Here is a 24314-nt window from a genome sequence, read left to right as displayed (position 1 = left end):
CTGGGTTTTTCTCTCAATTCTGTTCCATTGGTCTACGTGTCTGTCGCTGTATCAGTACCAGGCTGTTTTGATTACTGTGGCTGTATAGTAAGTTCTGAGATCTGGAATTGTGATGCTTTATACTTTGTTCATCTTCTTCAGTACTACTTTAGCTATTTGGGGCCTCTCTCCTTTGCATATAAAGTTGGTGATTAACCCATTGCCATTGAGTTGGTTCCAACTCATAGCAACCCTATAGAATAGAGTAGAACTGCCCCAAAGGGTTTCCAAGGAGCCGCTGGTGGATTTGAACTGCTGGAACTGCCGACGTTTTGGTTAACAGCCAAGCCCTTAACCACTACGCCACCAAAAACAAACAAACAAACAACCACATTGCCATCCAGTCAATTCTGACTCGTTAAAGAATGTTGTTGGGTTAATTTGTCTTTTGATGAACAGATACTCTTAATTTTAATTCTCTAAATTTTCTATTTTTTCTGTCATAGTTGGTGTCCTGTTTAAGAAATCTCAGTCTCCCCCAAGGTCATGAAGACATTCTTTGTTTTCTTTTAAAAGTTTTATTGTTTTACCTTTCTTATTTAAACCTATGATCTACCCATAATTAATTCTTTTGTATAGTTTGAGGTAGGGGGGCAAAATTCATTTTTTTCCATATGGATACCCAATTGACCCAGCACCGTCTATTAAGAAGTCCTTTCTTTTCCCTTTTCCCTCTACTGGAATGTCACTCTTTTCACTTTTTAATTTTTGAATTCCAAGCTTCCCGTTGTTTTCTTTCCATTTTCAGCACTTTAACGAAATAACTGAAGTTAAAATAAGTACTCATGGTCCCACTTAGATGCCAAACACCATCCCTTTCGCTTCCACATCAAAAGAGCTGTATTTGTTGATATAAAACAGTGATGACATCCTAAGTTGGATTTAAAGAATATACTGTTCATTTCTTTTAGGTGCAACTTTCCATAATGAAACTATCTACGCACAGCTCCAGGGGGCATCACTCCCGTTGTAGTCTGTATGAGTGGCACCCCTTGGAGCTGGCCTGTTAGCATAATGCAGCAGCCCCAATGCTACTTGTAATAATGGGCAAAAAAAAAAAAACAACTTCTTCTATGCCTCCAGCAATCCACCTTTTAACAAACAAGTGTTAATTATATTTAAATACAGTACTGAAGTATGCTACAAGTTTAAAGGGATGGAGTAGAAAGTGAACTCTGAGGCAATCCATGTGACTTTCAAGATTTACCAGATCTTACAACCTTTTTTTTTTTTACTAAGCATTCAGTGGTTTATTTAATAAGAGCTCCACTTTTTATTCTGTAACAAGATAAGCAGTCAAGTTAAGGTTAAAAACTATTTTTAAGTTTTCTCAGCCATTCCGAACTATTTTAAAGTCCCAGAGCAAACCCAAACCAAGGCACGTCACCTTCATCATTGTCGTCATTATCACTGTCATCGCCAGGAGATGTAGTGTCTTGAAACCCTAATCCATGACCTCTCCTCGTTGGAAGTAGTTGTTTGGTTACTTGGCTCAGGGCTTGCCCAGCTAAGTTTGTTGTATTGGACAGAGAGCCCTGGATCAGACTTGGGTCTGCTGGGTGACCTTGGAAAAATCACTTACTAACCTCACTGAATCTCGTATTTCTCCAGGTATAAAATGAGACCAGCACTGCCTGTTTTACAGAATCATTGTGAGAACTGCATGAGATGATCCATGGGGAGGCACTTGTTAAATTGTGACATTCTGTACAAATGCCATATATTGTTTGAGGGTCCTGGTGAGGCCTGAAGAGCATTACTCCTTATAGAAAGAGCTTAGACAAAGTCTGCCTCTGAGGTGGGATGCCACAGGCTGCCAAATGCACTGGCAGTTTTCCTTCCTAATGGCAATCAGTGACCAGTGGACCCACCCATCACTCACCATTGCCAGATTTATGTTGTTATTTGGCACATTAAATCTTAATTATTAGACAACAAGTATCTTTGGGTTATAAGCTTTGCTTAAACCATTTTATATCCTTATTGTTTCCAATGACTACTGCAAGCAATAAGTACTCAGAAAATGTCAGCTGCTAGTCACGTTTTATAACTTTGCTTTTTCATGTTTCATTTCATATCAGTGCTTATTTTTTATTTAGAAGGTAGTTTGTGTCAGTCAGATTATTTTATGCCACTTCCTTACTTGCTCACTCTTCTGTCCTAGGAGAAGCTTTCTTTCTACAAAAATAAAATTCTCTGAAAAAGAAAAAAAAAAATCCATAATAATAAAAAAATAAGTGAATTTATCTAGGACTCCCTAGAGTGCTCTAAACTTTAATGAACACACATTCAGAAGATGACCCTTGAGGCTCATAACTACTCTTACATGTATTTTTTTAGTCAGAACTACTGCAGCTAGTTTTAAGCTGTGAATACAGATCATCTTTCTTATACCTTTAAGCTACAATTTATGGACATATTTTTTTCCACAAATGAGTAAGTTCTTGAATTCCAGTCCCCAGTTTAGTCATCAACATATGTACCTGACCAGTGACTTGGGGGAATTTTTATTAGCATCATAATCTGATACCATTACATTAAATCTTTAAAACTTTGAGAAGGTGGAGTTGAGAGTGTAAAATCAGAATCACGATGCCTGTTAGAAAGAATGTGGAAGTACTTAATAAACGTCTGCTAATAATTAGTCCAGTTGGTTAAATTGAGCATTGGACAAATTAAAAAAAAATCTCTGCTTGTATCAACAGATTGCAGCCCTGTCAATGGGTAGCTCCCTCACCAAGAGTTGCCAGTGGATAGAGGACTACCTACTTTGAGACTGGGTTGGCTCAGCACAAACCCACTAACTCCTCTTAAAGCAACCCAAGGCTATGTCCTGAAAGTAGGTCAGCAGCATCCTAAATAAACAATAAGGACTGAATATTTAAGAGTTTTGAGGTCTTCTAAATCAGAAAAACCAAAACAAGTACTTCTAACAGGAATTTTGTGTGGCTTTGGACACTTTTCCAGAATATCATGTATTCTTTAAGTTGAAAATAGTTATGGCAATGGCATATGCTTTTAATATCTTAATAATTAATATTATTTTGAGATTCAGTTTTAGGTATCATAATACGTTGTTTAAAAGGTTGCCCCAGTGTTTTGTTTTTTTCAGCTTTATAACTTTATTTGATAATCAGTTGTTAATTTTCATCCACTCTGACTGACTGTAGGTTTTGGAAAGTGGTGACGGGTACATAGGTAACCAGTGTATGGAGCTAGTTTGATGAGTCCTCATCCTCATTGTTTTCTGGACCGCTATACATGGATGTGATATGGAACATTCCTTATTCCTTTGGCCCAGACAGCTTTGTTGAGCTTGGTGTTGGTGGGCACATCTGGCATTCTCATCTCCTTCGTGGCAGATTTCCAGGTCTCCTTGAGGGCCCAAGGGGCACACTTCTTTAAACCCACTCCATGGGTGCGCTTATAAATGTTAATGTTGTACTTTCTGGTCACCACTCCTTGATAGCAGAATGGCCCTTCTTCTTGCCACAAGAACAAGGTTGGAAAGGAGTGCCCCAGTGTTTTTAAGTGACCCAAACTAATTTCTGCTAACACCTGTTATTATGATAATCTTTTTATTATATGTAATCTGTATATCTACATAAAAAGTAATTGATTTTGATTCCATTGCCAAATATAATCGTTTGCATTTCTGTGAGACTGAGATTCGAGGTAATCCTTACGGTTATATTTAGCTTCTGCTGATCATGTTATTCCTTAAATTTTATTGTTTGATTTGAATAGTACCAAACACCTCTGTGGAGGACATTGTGCTTAGTGTTGTGGAGAAATAGATGAATAAAATATGTAAAAGTCCTGCTATCAAAACACACTTTGGTAGAAGACGAAAGGGAGGGAAGAAATCAGCATTTATGAACATGCACAGCCACGGCCTGTCTGTCAGTGAAGGTTTGTGTGTTGCTGTGATGCTGAACATGTTTCAGTGGAACTTACAGACTAGGACAACTAGAAAGAAAGGCCTGGTGATCTACTTCCAAAAATCAGCCAATGAAAATGCTACGGATCACAATGATCTGATCCATAACCAATCGTGGGAATGGCACAGGACCAGGCAGTGTTTTGTTCCATTGTGCATGGGGTCAATATGAGCTAGGGGCTGACATCAAGGCAGCTAACAACAACAACATTGCTAGGCATTTTGCTTACTAAGCTAGGCACTTTTCTTAGATATGTTTTCATTTAGTTCTCAGTACAGTTCTTCAGGGTAGCCAGTGAGGTTCCCATGTCTATAAATTGCCCAAGATCACCCAGCTAGTAAGTGTCAATAGTAAGGCCAGTTTTGACCCAAGCCTAACTCTAAAACTCAACGTTTTTGAATGTAGTCTTTGAGAAGAAGGCCCCTTGGGCACAGGGAGATAGTAGAGAAGGGTATTTCAGGGGAGGGAAAATTGTTAAGGCCCAAAGGCTTAGCCATGTACAGGCAACATCCAAGTAGTCAGGGTAGACCAGTGGCTTCCAAACCTTGTTCTCAGTATGCCTTTCTATTTTATTTATCAGTGAGGACTCCAAAGAAGTGTTGTTAGTGTGTATTACAGCTATTAATAACTACCATATTAGAAATTAAAATAAATTTTTTAAAATTTACTAAATAATTTTAAAATACAAATGATAATCCCATTATATGTTAACCAAAAAACAAACAAAAAACCAAACACATTGCTGTCAAGTCTATTCTAACTCATAGCGACCCTATGGGACAGAGTAGAACTCCATAGGATTTCCAAGAAATGGCTGATGGATTTGAACTACCGACCTTTTGATTAGCAGCGAAGCTCTAAACCACTAGACCACCAGGGCTCCTTACGTGTTAACATAAATAACATTTTTATGAAAAAAACTATATTTTCTAATACTAAAAGAGGAGTGATGTGGTTTTACATTTTTTCAGTCTTTTTACTGTCAGGCTTATAGATAACAGCTGGATTCTTAAATCTGCTTATGCATTCCGTCTTTTGTGGTATCTCATGTCATTAAGCCTTTGGAAAACTCTATACTCATGAGACACTGAGAATAAGAAAGGCAAATAATATCTTAGTTTTATTATGAAATTAATTTTGACTTCACAGGCTTTCTTGAATGTGTTTTAGAAAACCCTAGGGGTTCTTTGGAGAACCACTGGGCAAGCTTGTAAAGGGGAGCCCAACTGAAAGTGTAAGGTCGGGACTAGATAATGGGAAGACCTTCATTGGTTGAGTTTGGTCTTTAATAAGCAATGAGGAGCTATTGAAATTTTCTAAGCAGAGGAATGAAGTAAACAGAGCTTTGCTTTTAGAAGATTCTCATAGAAGTACTGCATAGGGTATTAGGAAGCAATTATAATTGAACTCTAATTGATCTGGGGGTTATTGTGGTAAGCAGTCTTAACAGGTATTAAGGTAGAATATATCATACTCTGTATCTGACTTTGGAAACCCTGGTGGTATAGTGGTTAAGTGCTATGGGTGCTAACCAAAAGGTCAGCAGTTCAAATCCACCCAGGTACTCCTTGGAAACACTATGGGGCAGTTCTACTCTGCCCCATGGGGTTGCTGTGTGGCAGAATAGACTCAGTGGCAGAGGATTTGTTTGGTTTATATCTGACTATATATGAAGGACAAGAGAAAGAGTTAAAAAAAAATGCTAAGATTATATTTTTCACTCAAACTCTGTATTATACTCGTTCAGTCAGCATCCCTCCATGTCAGTATGTACAGATTTATCTTACTATTATTAATGGCTGCACAGTATTTTATAATATGGATATATCACTTTATGAAACCATTCCTTTATGATGAACCTTTAGGTTATTCTCAGTTTTTCATAATTATACAGAATGCTGAGTTGAACATCGTTGTATATGTATCTCTGGCTACCAGGACAATTATTTCTATGAGATGAAATTGCTTGATCAGAGACCATATATATTTTCCACTTTCACAGTTATTGGCAAATTGCCCTCTAAAATGTTATATCAACTTACACTTTCTCCAGGAGTGAGTGACATGCCTATTTCCCACCAAAGCCACAGATGGAGGTATTCTAATAGTTTGACAATGGTTTGGTATGGGTGATGGTCTCGTGGGTGTTTGACTGCTTAAACATTGTTCTCTTTTTTTTTTTCCTACCAAGTACTGTTTTGTGTTGTTATTATAACACACACACAATACTTAATAAAAAATGAATGTTTTTAAATGCCTTTTCTTTGAGACCTTTTATTTTTAATTTAGCATGGCATAGAAGCATGCCCGTGAAGAGTCTGGGCAATAGGCCCATCAAGCTATGAAACAGTTACTGGGAGGACTTATAGGGTGCATCCTAGATTCCAGGGTAGTTGTGGAATAGAAAGAAATGTTAAAGAATTAGGAGTATGGGGTTATAAGCTGTTCTTTAGAAAAGCATCTGTTAGTAGTGAGGAATGTGGAGTTAAGATATGGCCCTTAGGGGAATCCTGTGACCTTGAGTAAATGGTATAATTCTGTATTCTTAAGGGGCGGGACAGAGGGAGTCTTAGCATATTCTCCTGGGATAATAAGAGAATCACCAGATTATTTGTAATACTCCATGTGTGGCCATGACGGTAGAAGTACATAAATAAGAATGCCAGTTATAGCATAAATTAGATAACTAGGTGATTTCAGAAAAACTTGAGATAAGCTAAATCAAAAGGGAGAATTTAATGAATATAAGTGACCCTTAATTTTTTGCCTTATCTAAAAGTTTACAGGCTACTGAATAGACTAAGAGCAAAGAGGGTGGAGTATTGATTTGTTTGGTTGTAGTTTTTGTTTTATATCTTTACCTCATTAGCACATCCCAGAATTTTCTAAAATGTCATCATTTTACTTTTTGTTTTCAAACTTAAGATCTGTATATCTGTGGGTGGGGGAGGGTATCTATTGTGCCTTCTGTTAGTCATTCTGTCTGCACATATGCACCATAGTCTCAGTTACATTATTTCCAAACAATATATCAGGGCATATTTTCAGATACATGGTTTGACAAAGAGAGAGAACATTAGAAATCTACCACCCTCTGTCATCCAGTTGATTCTGACTCATAGTGACCCTATAGGACACAGTAGAACTGTCCCATAGGGTTTCCAAGCTGTAAGTTTTACAGAAGCAGACTGCCACGTCTTTCTCCTGTGGAGTAACTGGTGGTTTTAAACCACGGACCTTTTGGTTAGCAGCTGAGCGCTTTAACCACTGTGCTGTTGTTTTGTTGTTAGGTGCGTTGAGTCAGTTCCGACTCATAGCAACCCTGTAGGATGCAGGAGAACTGCCCTATAGGGTTTCCAAGGAGCGGCTGATAGATTTTTTTTTCTTTAGGTGAAAGTTAATTTCTCATACAAAAATTTATACACATATTTTTATGTGACATTAGCTGCAATCCCTATAATATGACACCACACTCCCCCTTTCAGCCTCAGGTTTCCGTTCCATCCAACCAGTTCCTGTCCCTTTCTGCCTTCTCATCCTGCCTCCGGACAGGGCAGCTGATGGGTTTGAATTGCTGACCTTTTAGCTAACAGCTGAACTCTTAACCACTATGCCACCACAGCTCCACTGTGCCACTAAAACAAAAAAAAAAACCCAAACCCAGTGCTGTCGAGTCAATTCTGGCTCATAGCGACCCTATAGCTAGGCCCCGAATATTTTTGTGTATGTATGGTTTATTCACAGCCATATTGTCTCTGCGCTGTGTACATTTTGCAGATCTTTTTTTTTTTAAACCACAGAGACTGTCATTTTCGGATTAACTAGTTTTCTAGTTAACTATAGACTGTCATTTTCTAATTACCTAGTTTTCTAGTTGAAATAAGGGCAGAGAAGTCCCATTTACACTAATGTTTAGAAAACGCAACACGATGGATATTTTCAGAAACAATCTCCCAAAAGCCCAAATTTGAAAACTGTAAGTCATTCTGAAATCGGGCTCTGACTTGATAGCTGCTCCTCCTCGATCTTTTAAGCTGGTTAAATAATTGTATTCTGCTCTTAGATAATTAACGGAAACCCTGCTGGCAAAGTGACCAAAAGGTCAGTTTGAATCCACCAGCTGCTCCTTGGAAACTCTATGGGGCAGTTCTACTCTGTCCTGTAGGGTCACTATGAGTCGGAATTGACTCGACGGCAACGGGATTAGATAATTAATGGTTGTTATCAATTCCATATCTACGTTAACATTTATGGAATCCTTACTGTGTGCCAGAGATTGTGCTAGATACTTTTCATGTATTATTTCACTTGATCATCATGGAAGCTATGAATGAAGGTAGTAAAACTATTTTATGTTACAGAATCTGAGGTTTGGGGAGGAAAAAATTTGCCCGAAGTCATGTGGCAGTTGAGTGGTGGCACCCAGACATTTGAACTTCAAAGCCTTATTTTTAACTACTGTAACAAAGCCAAAGACTGAAATCCTCCTCTTATCTCTATACATGGACTAAAGAAGCAGGTAGTTCTGTTAGTAAATTCTCATTAGGAAAAGAAGCACAGAAAAAGTAGCAACAAAAACAAATAAAAGCACCAGCTTACACAGGAGAAGGACCTTAGACTTGGAAGACAGAGACCTGAGTTTACACTTGGCTAAGTTACTTATATGTCACTTTCTTGTTGTTGTTAGGTGCCGTCGAGTCGGTTCCGACTCATAGTGACCCTAGGCACAACAGAACAAAACACTGCCCGCTCCTGCGCCATCCTTACAATCGTTGTTATGCTTGTACTCGTTGTTGCAACCACTGTGTCAGTCCACTTCGTTGAGGGTCTTCCTCTTTTCCGCTGACCCTGTATTCTGCCAAGCATGATGTCCTTCTCCAGGGACTGATTCATTCTGACAACATGTCCAAAGTATGTAAGACGCAGTCTCGCCATCCTTGCTTCTAAGGAGCATTCTGGTTGTACTTCTTCTGAGACAGATTTGTTCATTCTTTTGGCAGTCCATGGCATGTTCAATATTCTTCGCCAACACCACAATTCAAAGGCGTTAGTTCTTCTTCGGTCTTCCTTATTCATTGTCCAGCTTTCACATGCATATGATGCAACTCAAAATAACTGTGGCTTGGGTCAGATGCACCTTAGTCTCCAGGGTGACATCTTTGCTCTTCAGCACTTCAAAGAGGTCCTTTGTAGCAGATTTACCCAATGCAATGCATCTTTTGATTTCTTGACTGCTGCTTCCATGGCTGTTGATTGTGGATCCAAGTAAAATGAAATCCTTCACAACTTCAACCTTTTCTCCATTTATCATGATGTTGCTCATTGGTCCAGTTAGAGGTGCAATCCATACTGAAGGCTGTGGTTTTTGATCTTCATCAGTAAGTGCTTCAAGTCCTCTTCACTTCCAGCAAACAAGGTAGTGTCATCTGCATAACGCAGGTTGTTAATGAGTCTTCCTTCAATCCTGATGCCACATTCTTCTTCATATAGTCCAGCTTCTCGGATTATTTGCTCAGCATAAGATTGGATAGGTATGTTGAAAGAATACAACCCTGACACACACCTTTCCTGACTTTAAACCAATCAGTATCCCCTTTTTCTGTCTGAACAACTGCCTCTTGATCTATATACAGGCTTCTCATGAGCACAACTAAGTGTTCCGGAATTCCCATTCTTCCCAATGTTATCCATAATTTGTTATGATCCACACAGTCGAATGCCTTTGCATAGTCAATAAAGCACAGGTAAACATCCTTCTGGTATCCTCTGCTTTCAGCCAGGATCCATCTGACATCAGCAATGATATCCCTGGTTCCACGTCCTTTTCTGAAACCGGCCTGAATTTCTGGCAGTTTCCTGTTGATATATTGCTTCAGCCACTTCTGAATGATCTTCAGCAAAATTTTGCTTGCGTGTGATATTAATGATATTGTTCTATAATTTCCACATTCGGTTGGATCACCTTTCTTGGGAATAGGCATAAATATGGATCTCTTCTAGTCAGTTGGCCAGGAAGCTGTCTTCCAGATTTCTTGGCATGGATGAGTGAGCACCTCCAGCGCTGCATCTGTTTGTTGAAACATCTCAACTGATATTCCATCAGTTCCTGGAGCCTTGTTTTTTGCCAATGCCTTCAGAGCAGCTTGGACTTTTTCCTTCAGTACCATTGGTTCCTGATCATATGTCACTTTCTTAGGAAAGCCTTTCTTAACCACCTGCCTTGTTCGTCTCTCTATTAGAGCACTTAATTCATTTCTATAATTACCATATTGCAATGATTCCAGAGTGCACATCTTTTCACATGTTAACATTTTTAAAATCTGGAAGTGTTTTATCATCGATGATGTCTTAAAATTAAATGTCAGCATTTAAAAAAATTAGAAATGCATAAAATAAGGATGCCGTTTATAGTTGATGGCGTCTTAGATTTGATGAAATGTAGTGTTGTTTACATATGTTCCCATTAAAATGTTTATATCATTCCCATGGTTTTAAATTCCGGGTATATACGACAACTTTTAGATTTCTAAACTAGTCCTCTCTTAAACTCCAAACATGTATTTTGAACCAAAATTTTCCTTGATATCAAAAGGATTATGAATTTAACATGACTGTCCTCTAAATCAGAAACCCTGGTGGCGTAGTGGTTAAGCGCTATGGCAGCTAACCAAAGGGTCAGCAGTTCGAATCTGCCAAGCGCTCTTTGGAAACTCTATGGGGTGGTTCTACTCTGTCCTATAGGGTCGCTATGAGTCTGAATCGACTTGATGGCACTGGGTTTGGTTTTGGTTTGATCCTCTAAATCAACTTGTCTCCTAATGTTCCCTATCCTCATAAGTGGTATCTACATTTGTATATGTACTGAAGCTAAAAAGCATGAAGTTTGCTTGCTTGAGTTTGAATCCCACTTCCATACTTAACTAGTTGTGCGAACATACAGTGAAACAAGCTTGTCACCTTTATTCTTCTGTAAAATGGGGGCAGAGTCACACCTACCTCTAAGGATTGTTAGGATGATTAAAATGTCAAGTAAATGTTAAGTGCCACTAATCTTCATCATAGGCATCTGTGATCTCTCCTTCACTCTGCACATGTAATTCATCACCAAATACTGTGGTAGGCCCTTCAAAGTATTTCAGATCCATCCACTTTTATCTTTTTGCCACTTCTCCAGTCCAAGGTCCCATTTTTCTTGCCTGTACTACCTAATCTTGTAGCTTCTCTTCTTCTTATATCTAGTTTATTCAATACTTTTACCAGTCAGAGTGATCTTTTAAATTAGATCACACCACTTCTTAAAACTTCTCTCAACATACTTGGGGTTTTAAGACGTGGCATGTATCTGCCACTTAATATGGCGTATATTGTTCTCTGTTGCCTGCCTGGCCAATGCCTACCTTTCCAGACTTACTCTATGCTGGTCTAGCTCACAAAGTGCCTGTCACTCATTTTCTCAAACTAACTCCCATTCATTTTTAAAATTTCATCTTAAATGTCACTTCCTCAGAGATATTCTTTGATCTTCCAAACTAAATTAGGTTCCTCAGTTAAAATAGTCCTTTATCCTGAATTTGTACCTCTCATATTTGAGGGTGATTAATTCCTTCCAAACTGAGGCTGAGGATGTTAAGTAACTTCCCCAAGGTCATAGGGCTAGTTATGGTGGAACTGCGGTTTCAGCCCACGACTGGCCAACTCTAAAGCTTCTGTCCTTTCCATGATCCCTTCTTTGCTACCTGGAAGGCAGAAAAGAGCATGTGAATCAGTGTTCTAGGTTTCAAAACATGGCCTGACCTCCTCCTTTCTTTGCACCTGACCTTCAAATTATACCTTAAATATCCATCTTTCTGTGAGCTTTCACTGTCCGTCATCAGATTATGAACTTATTAGAAATAGGGCCTGTTTCTTATGTATTATACACACACTTACATAAATTACCTTGCATACAGTAGATACTCAGTAAATATCTCTGTTTTAGGGATGTTAAAGAGAAACAAAATGTTAATCCATTTAATTTTTTCAGTAGTTGGAGCTGCCTCATTAATAAGGAATTTAACACCTGTTTGCATACTCTTTGACCAGCCAATGACAGAGTTAATTTTGTGTTTTCATATTTTGAATAGAATTGTCTAAAATAAGTTTGAAAGTAAATAGTTAGGGTATTAGTGGCTTATTGTGGTTGTTTCACTGGAAAAAGAAAGAATTAACCTTAAATATTTTTGCTTTGCTTCAGGAATTAAGTGACCTGCAACGTGATCCACCTGCGCACTGTTCAGCCGGACCTGTGGGAGATGACCGTAAGCTTTGTTCTATTGCTAGGATTTTGCTACCATTAATAATACAGGTTCGGACATTTGTTAATGACTCCAAAACTCCTTTGTTTGTTTCAGTGTTCCACTGGCAAGCAACTATTATGGGGCCTGTAAGTATAACTCATGTATGTGAAATTAATCCCCTCAGCCATCATTCTTGCCATTTCACCGTCAATTAGATGTTTGTGGCTAAGGTTGAATTTTCTTGTACTCTGAATCCTCAGAAAGCAAAATACGATCAAGGATTCATGATCACTTTGCAGAGCATCGGTGTTAAATACTTACTGTGGTTACTGTGATGTTTTCCTTTGCTGAATCCTCAATCAACAGGCATAGTAATGGGTCACCCACAATTTGCAACAAAACTGCACGTTTATCGTTTTTCTAAACACACACAGTCAGTTGTTCAGAACTAAGCATAATCATTCTTACATCGATAGTTTTAGTAGGTAATAAATAGGTATAAATAATGCACCAATTTGCAATGTTAAGTTGCGTCATTGTTCCTGTTTGTGAGAGAGAACCAATAAAATATTGCAGTGGGTCTATCTTTGCCAACTCGTGAATTTGTTGCTTTTAATTTTGTTACATTGTCCTGAACTCAAAATTACCTGCAGTTTTGTGACTGACTTCTCTTAATACTTGTTATCCTTTGGTAAGATTTTGTCTTTCTACACCCAGAGAGACAGTTAGGACTTGAAACAGGCTTTTCTTTCTATGAGCAAAAAAATCTGGTCACCTAAGAATGGGCAGTGACAGCTCACATCTACATATTGGGTTAGAGTATGACTTCATTTCCTAGGGCTGCCATCAGAGTCTACCACAAAGGGGGTGGCTTTAAAGAACAGTATTTTCCACGGTTCAGGAGGTTAGATGTCTGAATTCACGATGTAGCTCTAAGGGGAGGTTTCAACTTCTAGTAGCTGCTCGCAAGCCCTGGCATTCCTGGGTTACAGATACTTCTCTGTCCATCGTCTGTCCTACCTGTGTGTATGTCTGTGTCTATTCTGCTGTTTCAATAACCCAGAAGTGATTAGATTTAGGACCCACCCTACTCTGGTATGAATACATTAACATAACAAAAGAAAACCCCTGTTTCAAACTGGGTCATATGTACAGGTACAGGGATTAGGATTTCAACACCTATTTTGGGGGGACACGATTCAGTCCATAACAGCGTACATTAGTAACATTGTTTCCATGAACATCATTCTCCTGCCTCCCCTGAAAGAGCTTTATCTAGTAAGCCATAGACTTTTTTAATCATATTATCATGTGTCAATCTTAAAAAGCAAAAAATAATAATGAATTTCCAGAGTAGGCCTCTTAGGCAAGTGTCTCAATTTACTAAATTATACTATTTAGTTTTTTTTAAAGAGTAAAATGCAACATATTTATTTTAAATAACAACTCAGTAAGAGTCTAGTTATTTAAGTTTATTTTCCATGCTTACTAAGAACCTTCAAAATGCTATCATTTAAAGGCCCACTCCTATCATTTGAATTGTAGGCTTTCAAAAATATTTCTTAGGTTAATCACATGTAGCAAATGATTACAGTTATATTGCTCACACCCCCCTTATTTTAATAATGTAAACATTCCACTCTGCAGTACTCTTTAGTATCATTTAAATATCAAAACTGCCCAAAACTGTCATTTCAGTTTGCTTACATTTTCCACATTCCTTATAGTCTTTGATGAACTGGAATTAAACAATATAGAATAATTATACATCATGGTCCTCTAATATATACATGCAGAAACTTAAGCTGGAAATAATAATAGTCTTGCTGTTATTACCAAAATGTTAATATAACACAATATATTTAGTTGAATATGAAGGAATTAAAGTAGAATTTTAGATGTTTTCCTACCTACCTTTTTTTTTTTTTAATCTTTTTTTTTTTTTTGCTTGTAGTATTATAAATATTTTCTAACTGCCGTAATGAACACGGCCAAATTTAAATTCCCCTTGCAAAGTTGATTCCAAATTTGATACTTCCATGGAGATTGAAATTTATTTAGTTGTTTTTGCTCCTCATTGAATCTGGCTGTAAATTAGCTTTAGTATTTTGAATGAAGCCCCATGAAAAGAGAATTTGGAATGAGAAGAGATGTTGAGTCATCAATAAACTGTAGAATATTTTCCATGTTACTTTATAAACTTACTAAATGAACATTTGAGGTCTAAATTGTGTAACAGTGTCACTTTGCCTTTTCTTTTTATAACTTGGTTTCTTCAATTCCTTTCTGTCCATACCTCTTAAATGACCATCAGAGTTAGTTTTATAAATACGGAGGTAAATACTAGCCCTGACCCTTTTTTTCATGCTGAATATACAGCAGAAAATTACTTTTTTATCACAGCAGTCTTGTGTGTGTTCTGATCTTAAAAAATTTGTACTGATAAACAGATTTCTTTAGGCAAGTCACACCACTGTGTGTGTCCTATTTTTGTTTTGTTTTAAACTCTATGATGTCAGCATGATTGATTGGAAAATCCTCCTTCACACCTGCAGAGAGAGGAAAACCTGTTTTCAAGGTAAATGATTTGAACATATGGCAAAAACAAGGCATTTTTTTCAAACGGATAATCTTTGGGGGAAAGTAATTTTAAGCTATTGAGTAAGTACAGTAATCTAACACTGATGCCAATGCTTTGTAATTTCAGCCTGATAGCGCATATCAAGGTGGAGTCTTCTTTCTCACTGTACACTTTCCGACAGACTACCCTTTTAAACCACCAAAGGTACTTTTATTTTTATGATTGATGTGACTTATAGGTCAGGGATTTTACTCCCTGTCTATGGATGTTTTCATGATTTTAAAGTCCATGAGGTGAATCTAAAATAGGCTTTCTGAGGCAGTGGTAGTTCCATGTTAGAATTCTCATCTTCCAGGTTCCATTCCTGGCCAATGCACCTGAACCACACCACCACCAGTCTGTCTTTCAGCAGAGCTTTCACACTAAGACAGACTAGGAAGAAAGGCCTGACAATCTGCTTTGAAAAATTAGCCAGTGAAAACCTTATGATCACAATGGTCCAATCCTGTTGTGTACAGGGCACCATGAGTTGGGGTCTCCCTGACGGCAGCTAACAACAACAATTAAAGTGACAATAAAATAGGTTTTCTTACTCAAATATTATGTCTGTAAAACAAAAGGCAGTGTCTATTATGCCATAGATTTTGTTCCTTTCCTTTCTTGCCCTCTTATTAGATATGTGTAGCTTGGGAAGTTTTTATGGTCAAGAATCAGACTTTTCTATTCAAGGGGTTATCTTTCCAAAGTTGACCCTTTCTTTCTCGGTTTTTTAATATTCAACAAATATTTATTGAGCACCTACCATGTTCTGTTACACTGAGGAATATAAAAGCAAATATGACAGTCCTTTTATTTGGTGTGTTGGGGGAGATAAAAACATTCTTATTGAATTTAATGATTAGATTTAAAGAAGAAACAAACAAATGATGGGGATATCAAGAAGGGAAACTTTTTGAACAGATTCTGTCAGGAAATAATTATTTTAGATTTTAAATACCTAATTAACATTATTTATATGATATGATACAACTCTTTCAGAAGATTAGGCTTCTTGGTACATTGCTTAGGATAGGTAACAAGTTGAGGCTTCTCAACTTTCTCCTGAAGAACAGAGTCAGTGTGCTTGCTATTTTTAGATCCAAGTGTCACTTCCAGGTCTCGCTGATAATCATTTTAAGAAAAGGATTACTTTGAGGCATGATGGAAGCCAGGGCTAATTACTTTCTATGCTACTCAGCCAGTGATACCAGCTATTAGAGATACTCATTACACTCTCCAAAATACTTATCAATTCCTGGGGAGGGGCTGAGGGAAACTGATTCATTTGCTTTCACATTTCCAATAGCTAGAACTACATATAGCACAGAATAGATGCTCATTCAATTTAGGATGAATACATTTCTCCTCTGAGATCATATAAAGTGGAGGACATTTTTCACCAGAGCAAATTAGTTTGGTTTTGTTCATAGTGCATGGATTGTCACATTTTTGTTTTGTTTGTTTTATGTACAGATTGCTTTCACAACAAAAATTTACCATCCAAACATAAACAGTAATGGAAGTATTTGTCTTGATATCCTGAGGTCACAGTGGTCACCAGCTCTGACTGTATCAAAAGGTAATTTTATTTATCAGATTTATAAGAGCTTAGAACAGTAACACAGAAAAAATGCAGCAGAAGTATCTAGGGACCAAAGTTTTAAAAAAAAGCTGTGTTTTCGCTTGTTTTGATTTGCTTTGTTTTCGTAGTTCCTATAGTACTCTTCATCTCTTAGCAGTTAGCTTGGGGGAGTTGATGGGCAAATCTAAATAAATAATATTAGAAGAAATTTAAAATGTTAGTGCCAGAAATTTGAGAATAAGCCTATTGACATTTTATCCCTTTAGTTTGGGCTTTATCTTTAAAAAAAGAAAGAGTAAAAGAGAAGTAAAAATACAATTTTAGGACCAATTGTCCATTAAATGGAACTGTTGACCTAATGAGTAAGGATTTACAGTTGATTTATTTCACCAAGAAGAAAAACGAGATTTGGCCAATGAAATAAATGATTTAAAATGAAAAACATATTTCACGCTTTAGTATAATGCCAGCACATGTACCGTGTTAGTCTAAACTTCGAATAATCAGTGTCACTGTAAAGACTGTCATGGTCTATGCTTATTTTTGCCCTTCACAGATGCAGAGCATTTGTTCTTTGCTCATTAACAGATGTGTATATAGGCCAGCTGAAGCCATTTTTGTTTCATTAGTCAAAACCGTTTGCTATGCTAGACCTCTTAATTTGTGTCTTGTTTCTCTAACAGAAGAGAACCTGGCATTTGGAAAATATTTTTTGGTTTAGGAGCATCTGCCCCTGAAGTAACTTGGTAGTGATCTGTTTCTGTAGAATTCAAGAAAATTATTTTCCTTGAAGGATTAATGGGATGAATCTGTGATCATTTCCTAATTTTTTATAAATACTACCTGAAGATGTAACATCTTTTTAAAAGTGGTAAGGTCTGTAGGAGCAGAGTCCACCGCCATAATTATTTTAAATATTAGATTAGCAATAGCCTTGTGGGTCAATCAATTATGAATGGCAGACTGTGTGACCTGAAACATTTATCTAAAATATTCATGTAAATTCTAGGTCCTTTTTTAAATCTTTTACATAGTGTAATGCTTGTGCACTAGCTATAAAAAAGAGTCTATGTCATAGGGCTACTCAGATTAATACACTCTTTCCTGGAATCGTGTCATGAAAGGCAAGCCATTTGGCATAATCAGCTAACTACTTATAAAAGAAATGGCAGACTGCCAGATACTGAGCAGCACTTATCTTCTGACATTGGTAGCTTTTTATAGAGAATATTGTTGGCTTCTGGAAATTTTGTCCTTGAAGAATTCAAATACCCTCAGTTTCCTCATCTGTAAAAACAAACAAAAAAAAACCCAAACCCATTGCTGTTGAGTCGGTTCTGACTCAAAGTGCCCTATAGACAGAGTAGAACTGCCCCATAGGGTTTCCAAGGAGCACCTGGTGGATTCAAACTGCCAACCTTTTGATTCGCAGCCAAACTCTTAACCACTATGCCACCAGGGTTTCTAATACATCTGTAAAATGGGGATTTTAATATAGTACCACCTACAGTCACTGTGGGGTCACTATGAGACTGAATCAACTTGGCAACGGGTTTGGTTTGGTTTTTAGGGTCACCGTGTACCTGGCATGAATCGACTCGATGGCACTGGGTTTGGGTATGTACCTGACACATAGGAAGCACACAAGCAAATGTTAACTTTTATTACCTTTTTCCTTATCTTAAAACATTTGATCTGTGTATAATGGTGAAATTAGGGCAAATGGTTCCTGGAGGCAGGAGTGGGAAACAAGGAACTTCGCTCTTGCTTGTTTTATAATGCTAGCTCAAACTTCACTCACTTGTTTGTACATATTTCACTTTTCTATATTTCAAATGTCTTATTCTTCTTGCTATCATGAACATAGTCAGTTTGGAAGCATCCTGGAGATGTAAGTAAAAGGCTGTCCCAGAAAAACTACTCTGTTGGTTTAATAATGAAGTTTCAGGACAGCAGGGAAGATATAGAAGATGAATAAAATTTATTTTTTCATTAGCCATTAGCACATCTTCCCCCTGTCACTTAAGAGTCAACTCTATATATCCAACTCTGGACTTGAAAGGGTAGGAAAACATAAAGGACCATAGTGGAGGAGAATGGCAATGGGCGGTCATTCTAAAGCCTTCCATATCCCCTCTCAGAAGTGGTGGCACCCAGTTACAGCAGCCAAATGAGCAGAGTTCTTGTTCTCTTCTGTTTCAGGTGGAAACCCTGGTGGCGTAGTATTTAAGTGCTACGACTGCTAACCAAAGGGTCAGCAGTTCATATCCGCCAGGCGCTCCTTGGAAACTCTATGGGGAAGTTCTACTCTGTCCTATAGGGTCGCTATGAGTCAGAATCGACTCAACGGCACTGGGTTTTGGTTTTGGTTCTTTTTTGGGTACTTAGATCTGTTTATTTACAGTATAGCTATTTGCAGTAGCATTTTGACCTAATGTAGTAAGAAATGGCTATTTTTTAAATTTACATTTATGTTTTAAATTGTATAAGTTATGTAATTAAATTTTCAAATGCATGTGATACCAGTAAGACCCGTGGAAAAACAAAGATTCTTTGGACAAATCTTATAAATATTTCTTCTTTGCAGACAGTCTGTAGCACTAAGCCAAAGTAAAACAGCACATGAACATGGTATCCAAAGTGGTTTGAACTATTAACTGTAATTTGATTGCTTTACCTTCAATGGATTAGATCATAGATTCTCTGCATTAAATTAGAATAAAAAATAGACAGTTTTTCCCACTGTTAGCCCAAGACTGGAACCATTCCCAAAGCCAACTCTTCAGACAGGGATTGGACTGAACTATAAGACAGAAAATGATACTGGTGAGGAGTGAGCTTCTTGGCTCAAGTAGACACATGAGACTATGTGGGCAGCTCCTGTCTGGAGGTGAGGTGAGAAGGCAGAGAGGGACAGGAGCTGGTTGAATGGTCACGGGGAATACAGGGTGGAGAGAAGCGTGCTGTCTCATTGGGGGGGAGAGCAGCTAGGAGTACATAGCAGGTGTGTATAAATTTTTGTATGAGAGACTGACTTGATTTGTAAACTTTTACTTAAAGCACAATTTTAAAAAGTTTTGGCATTAAAATACAAAAAAAAAAAAAAAAGCTCTAAAATTAGGGTCCCACCCTGAAAAGTTTTTGCCTGCATACCATTTGGGGCATGTGTGCATTACCTAAAAATATTTTTGTAGGGAACTCTTGAGTTTAAAGGTTGTTAATAGCTATTTTAAGTCCGTTCATGAGCAATTTAAGAGCTTGGCTGCTAACCGAAAGGTCGGTGGTCTGAACCCACCAGCCGCTCCATGGGAGAAAGATGGGGCAGTCTGCTTCTGTAAATATTTACAGCCTTGGAAACCCTATGGGGCAGTTCTACTCTGTCTTATAGCGTCTCTGTGAGTCAGAATAGACTCAACGGCAGTGGTTTAGGTGACGTAAACGTTTTGTGCTGGACTGCTAATCTAAAGGTAGGTGATTGGAACCCTCCCAGCGGTAATATGGAAGAAAAGGCCAGGTGGCGATACCCTTCTGTTAAGATTACAGCCAAGAAGACCCTATGGAGCAGTCTATTCTGTAACACGTGAGGTTGCCATGAGTCAGAATCAACTCCACAGCAACTAACAAGAGCGACTTCGGAGGTGCACATTTTTTAAATTAATAGAAGTTCAAATAGAATTTAAAACTTCAGAAGGTATAATTTTACATTATATAAATTTTATACTTCTAAAAATATATGCTGCTGACCAAAATCAGTGTAAAATTTTAGTTAATGTTGTCATTTTATTTTCTGCTTTCTTTATAAGTTCAATACAGGTTTCCCCTGCTGAGAGTAGAACGTTCCTATAAAAGCTTTTGTAAGCTGAAATGTCATAAAGCAAAGAAGCAATTACCATTAATTTATATGGGAAGTTTTTTTGAGTGTTCCCAGACCCAAAAGATAACCTACCAAATCATTGAACCTAAAATAACACTAACATATATATAAAGTAGAAATAATGTATATACAGTGTAGTTTCACTTAATCAAAATTGGGAAGTCAGTGAGCACGCTGGAAGGCTGAGAGGTAGTGGTGGTGATGGTGGGAGTCCTGGTAGCCTAGCCACAGTGGCAAATGGGGCTGGGTTGAAGGGCCAGGGTTCAGATCCCACAGAAGAGTGGGATTTATATTAACTGCACGTGCCAAGGGATGAGTCCTACAGTCAGAGAGAAGCACAGGGGACGACAAGTTGGGGGTGGTGTATTTATATGATACCAGGTATTTGATTGTTCCCAGACATAGTTCAAAGCTATGGTGGCTTGATGCTGAGTGTAGTTCCCGGGCAAGGAGCTTGGTGACACTACTCTGGCTCTTTGGGGTGCATGCTGCCTATTTAACGGCTCGCTGCAAAACAAACTCTGAACACTATGTCCGCTTTTCTCCTGTTTTTGTAAAAGTGAAAATCCTCTTTGGATTTCTTTCAGTTAGCGAAAACGGGTACAAATGTAGGTCTTTCATAAAAGCAAAGTGGTATAACGTGAACTTTCAAAAAACAGGGCATACCTATATCTATATTAAGTGAAATTGTTTTAACATATGTAATGTGTATAAGGTAAAAAGATGTTTACCTAATGTGATGTTCTCTTTTAAATCTAGTTTTATTATCCATATGTTCTCTACTTTGTGATCCTAATCCAGATGACCCTTTAGTACCAGATATTGCCCAAATCTATAAATCAGACAAAGAAAAGTAAGTGTTTACTCTCATTGGTTTCTATTGAAATGTATTTCTATGTCCTTTGTCAAAACATAAGAGTATTATCAATATATTTATGTACTTTTAATTATGCTTATTTTTAGTTTACCTTTTTTCTGTGTTGTCTTTTCAAACTACTACTGTTTTTACGAAAAACCTCATTTCCCATTTACTGTTGTTTAATCCTTTAATATTTCATATTGCACAGTATTGCATGTTTTTTAATGGGGAACAACTATGTATAACCCTAGATGGTAAATTAAAAATGGAAGAATTTAATAATTGGAAAGTATTGTATGTTGCGTTCCTTATCTTCTCCCAGGAAAAGAAGTTATCTCTAAGCCTCCCTTCCCCCAAACTGTCCTAATTTTCAAGGTGTTTCATCTTGCTCGTACCATAGTTCATTTGCAATTTGCAGATAATGCCCATTCAGAGTTGGCTTTCATGGATTTGTATTAGAATTGGATTCTCCATTTTGTTGTTAATATTTTAGGTCAGTTTTCATATAGGTTGTAGAGTGATGCATAAAAATTCATGATTTTTTAAAAGTTCACTTGTTTCCTATTTTATTTATGCATGAGCCTAGGTCTCTTCAACCCAATAATTTGTATATACAGGATTATTGCAATTGAGCATAAGAAAGTAGAATATGCAGTTTTATAGAGAGAGATGCTTCTAAAAGATGAATTTTGTATGTTTTTACTGTTTTCCTTTTGTATGCCTACAGATACAACAGACATGCAAGAGAATGGACTCAGAAATATGCAATGTAAATTCAAAAATTTTTTCACAAATACAAGAGTACTGTAAAATCTAGGTTTTTTTTCAATATTAGCAGTAAATTGAGCACTGTTTACTGTTTCAGTGTACCACGAAACACTTTGATTTTTTAACCATTTTAAATGTGTTTCTGAAGCAAGACAAAACAAACTTCCAAAAATACCCATAAGACTGTGATGAGAGCATTTATCATTTTGTACGCATTGAGGAGGACATTTACTGTGGTTTTTAAGATCCTTGGACATCTGCGTCTTCAGCTTAACAAGATCTACGATGCAGCTGAAAGGCAACCAAATTATTTTTTGCTGAAACTAGATGTTTTTACATGAGAAATACTGTATGTGTTGTCTAAGATGTTGTCAGTTTTCTAAATCTGTCTTCAGATTTCATTCTGTTAGCTCACTTTATAATTTGTATTTTTTTACTGTATAGATGAAATATATTCTATTTACCATGTGCGTCAACTCATTACTTTGCCTGTGAACAGTATTGAAGAAACCCAACAGCTGATAATTAAATGGATTAATTGTCTGTCTCCCTTATATTAGGATATTCTATAGATTGAGCAAAGATTTCTTCAACCTGAAATGATCTTTACACTGTAATTCTCAGTATACTGATTATGGAGAAACACTTGTTTTGATTTTGTTATACTTGACTTAACTTTATTGCAATGTGAATTAATTGCACTGCTCAGTAGGAAGATGTGTAACTTTTATTGCTATTCACATTTGAATTTTTTTCTGTATAGGCAATATTGACACCTTTTACAGATCTTACTGTAGCTTTTTCCATATAAATAAAATGCTTTTTCTACTATTTGTCTTGATTACTTATATGAAAAGAAAAATCATCTCTAAGTACGGATCAAAACTCTGTATTAAAATTTTGCATGAAATTTAATTACAAATTGTGAGAATGAGGCCTGTTGTATTTGGCATTAATCATCATTAATTGTGTAAATTTTATTATTTTAGGGTAGTGTCTCTTTACCAGATTGTCAGTCTGTAAGACGATATACACTGTTCTCTTGTCATAGTGGAGAATTTAGAGTAAATTGGGGTTTGTCTTGGATCACATCTAAGATGGATTTATTATAGTAATGAAATGAATGTAAGGCAGTGTCACGCACGCTGAAGAAAAGTCTTTATCAACCTAAAGAATAGCTAGGTTAATTAAAATGCCCCTCTAGATGTAACTGGCATATTTGTAAAAATTTTTAAAGCTAGAATTTCTAAAATAGAATTCTAATGCCATCATAATCTGAATGAGAACATTCATTGTTTACTGTAGAAGTTATAAAAAAAATGCTGGTGATGCATCCCTCTTTTTTTTTTTTTTTAATTGTCAGCCAAGTGATTTAAGTAAACAAGTTATTACAACTTTTAAAGAAAGCAAGAAATTTCTAATGTTTTAACATGGAAAAAATTACATCTCTTTGATCTTTAGCACGCTTATCAAATTTGAATGAATGTCGCTTTAAGGACAGTTGTAGCGCTTCTGATTATTGGAGGAGTGGTTGTGGAACTGTGCAAGAATCTGTAGTGGGTGGAGTCATTAACAGAACATTTAAATCTCTTGAGTATTTTACCATGGTTCATTATTATTAAAGCACAAATTAACCTATTGTTAGAAAATATGCCACGTGTTTTTATTAACGAATGTAAAATAATTTAAATGTATTGTGAAATGGAGGTTTAAGAAAATGTAGACTTAAAAAAGTAATATAAGAGATATCTTAAAACAGCCATATCATGAAAAATATTACTAGCTATATATTACAAGCTACATTTACCCTGAATTTGAACACTAAACATCATTAGCTTTACATATTTAGTATATTTTAAATATCAGGGATTTTGTTCCTTGAATATCTTTCACTTTTAAACTTTCATTTGTATGGCATTTATTTTTGAAAGTGTCTTTTTAATTAAAATCTTTGAAACTTGCCTGCCATTGTTTGCCTTTGCTTACATTTGAATTGTACAATCAGTCTACTGAGAAGTGAGCACAAGTTCTCATCATTAGCTAAAAATAGGAAAGAGCTCAGTGGTGGTATAATGATCACTCAGATCATCATTTTGGGTATATAGTTTTTGCTTAGTTCTAACAAAGAATATCAGTTACCTTTTAAAACTAAATTCAAGACCAGTGGTCTTCCTCATAGATTAAGCATTAATTTAAGGACCTCCTTGGAGTGAGAGAGGAGGCCTAGTGGCAAAGTGGCTAAAGCACTTGGATACTAACCAGAAGGTTGGTGGTTAGAACCCACCGCTGTTCTGTGGGAGAAAGATGTGGCAGTCTGCTTCTGTAAAGATTTACAGCCTTGGAAACCCTACCGGG

The 24314-nt window shown here is 36.9% G+C and overlaps 1 protein-coding gene across 1 annotated transcript in view; it reads left to right on the top strand.

Annotated features, from left to right (window-relative positions):
* Window positions 1-23807, top strand: part of UBE2D1 (ubiquitin conjugating enzyme E2 D1) — a 45837-nt gene extending 22030 nt beyond the window's left edge. The window contains exons 2-7 of the mRNA XM_049855346.1: window positions 12214-12277; window positions 12371-12402; window positions 14964-15041; window positions 16350-16455; window positions 21092-21185; window positions 21919-23807. Coding sequence (XP_049711303.1) covers window positions 12214-12277; window positions 12371-12402; window positions 14964-15041; window positions 16350-16455; window positions 21092-21185; window positions 21919-21964 — 420 coding nt within the window. The 3' untranslated portion in view covers window positions 21965-23807. The remainder of the gene's footprint in view (window positions 1-12213; window positions 12278-12370; window positions 12403-14963; window positions 15042-16349; window positions 16456-21091; window positions 21186-21918) is intronic.
* Window positions 23808-24314: the final 507 nt, after the last annotated feature.

The sequence above is a fragment of the Elephas maximus genome, chromosome 16, assembly GCF_024166365.1.
Source record: "Elephas maximus indicus isolate mEleMax1 chromosome 16, mEleMax1 primary haplotype, whole genome shotgun sequence".
NCBI lineage: Eukaryota > Metazoa > Chordata > Mammalia > Proboscidea > Elephantidae > Elephas > Elephas maximus.
Note: the sequence above shows the minus strand (reverse complement) of the source record. Positions and strands in the feature narration are given on the sequence as shown.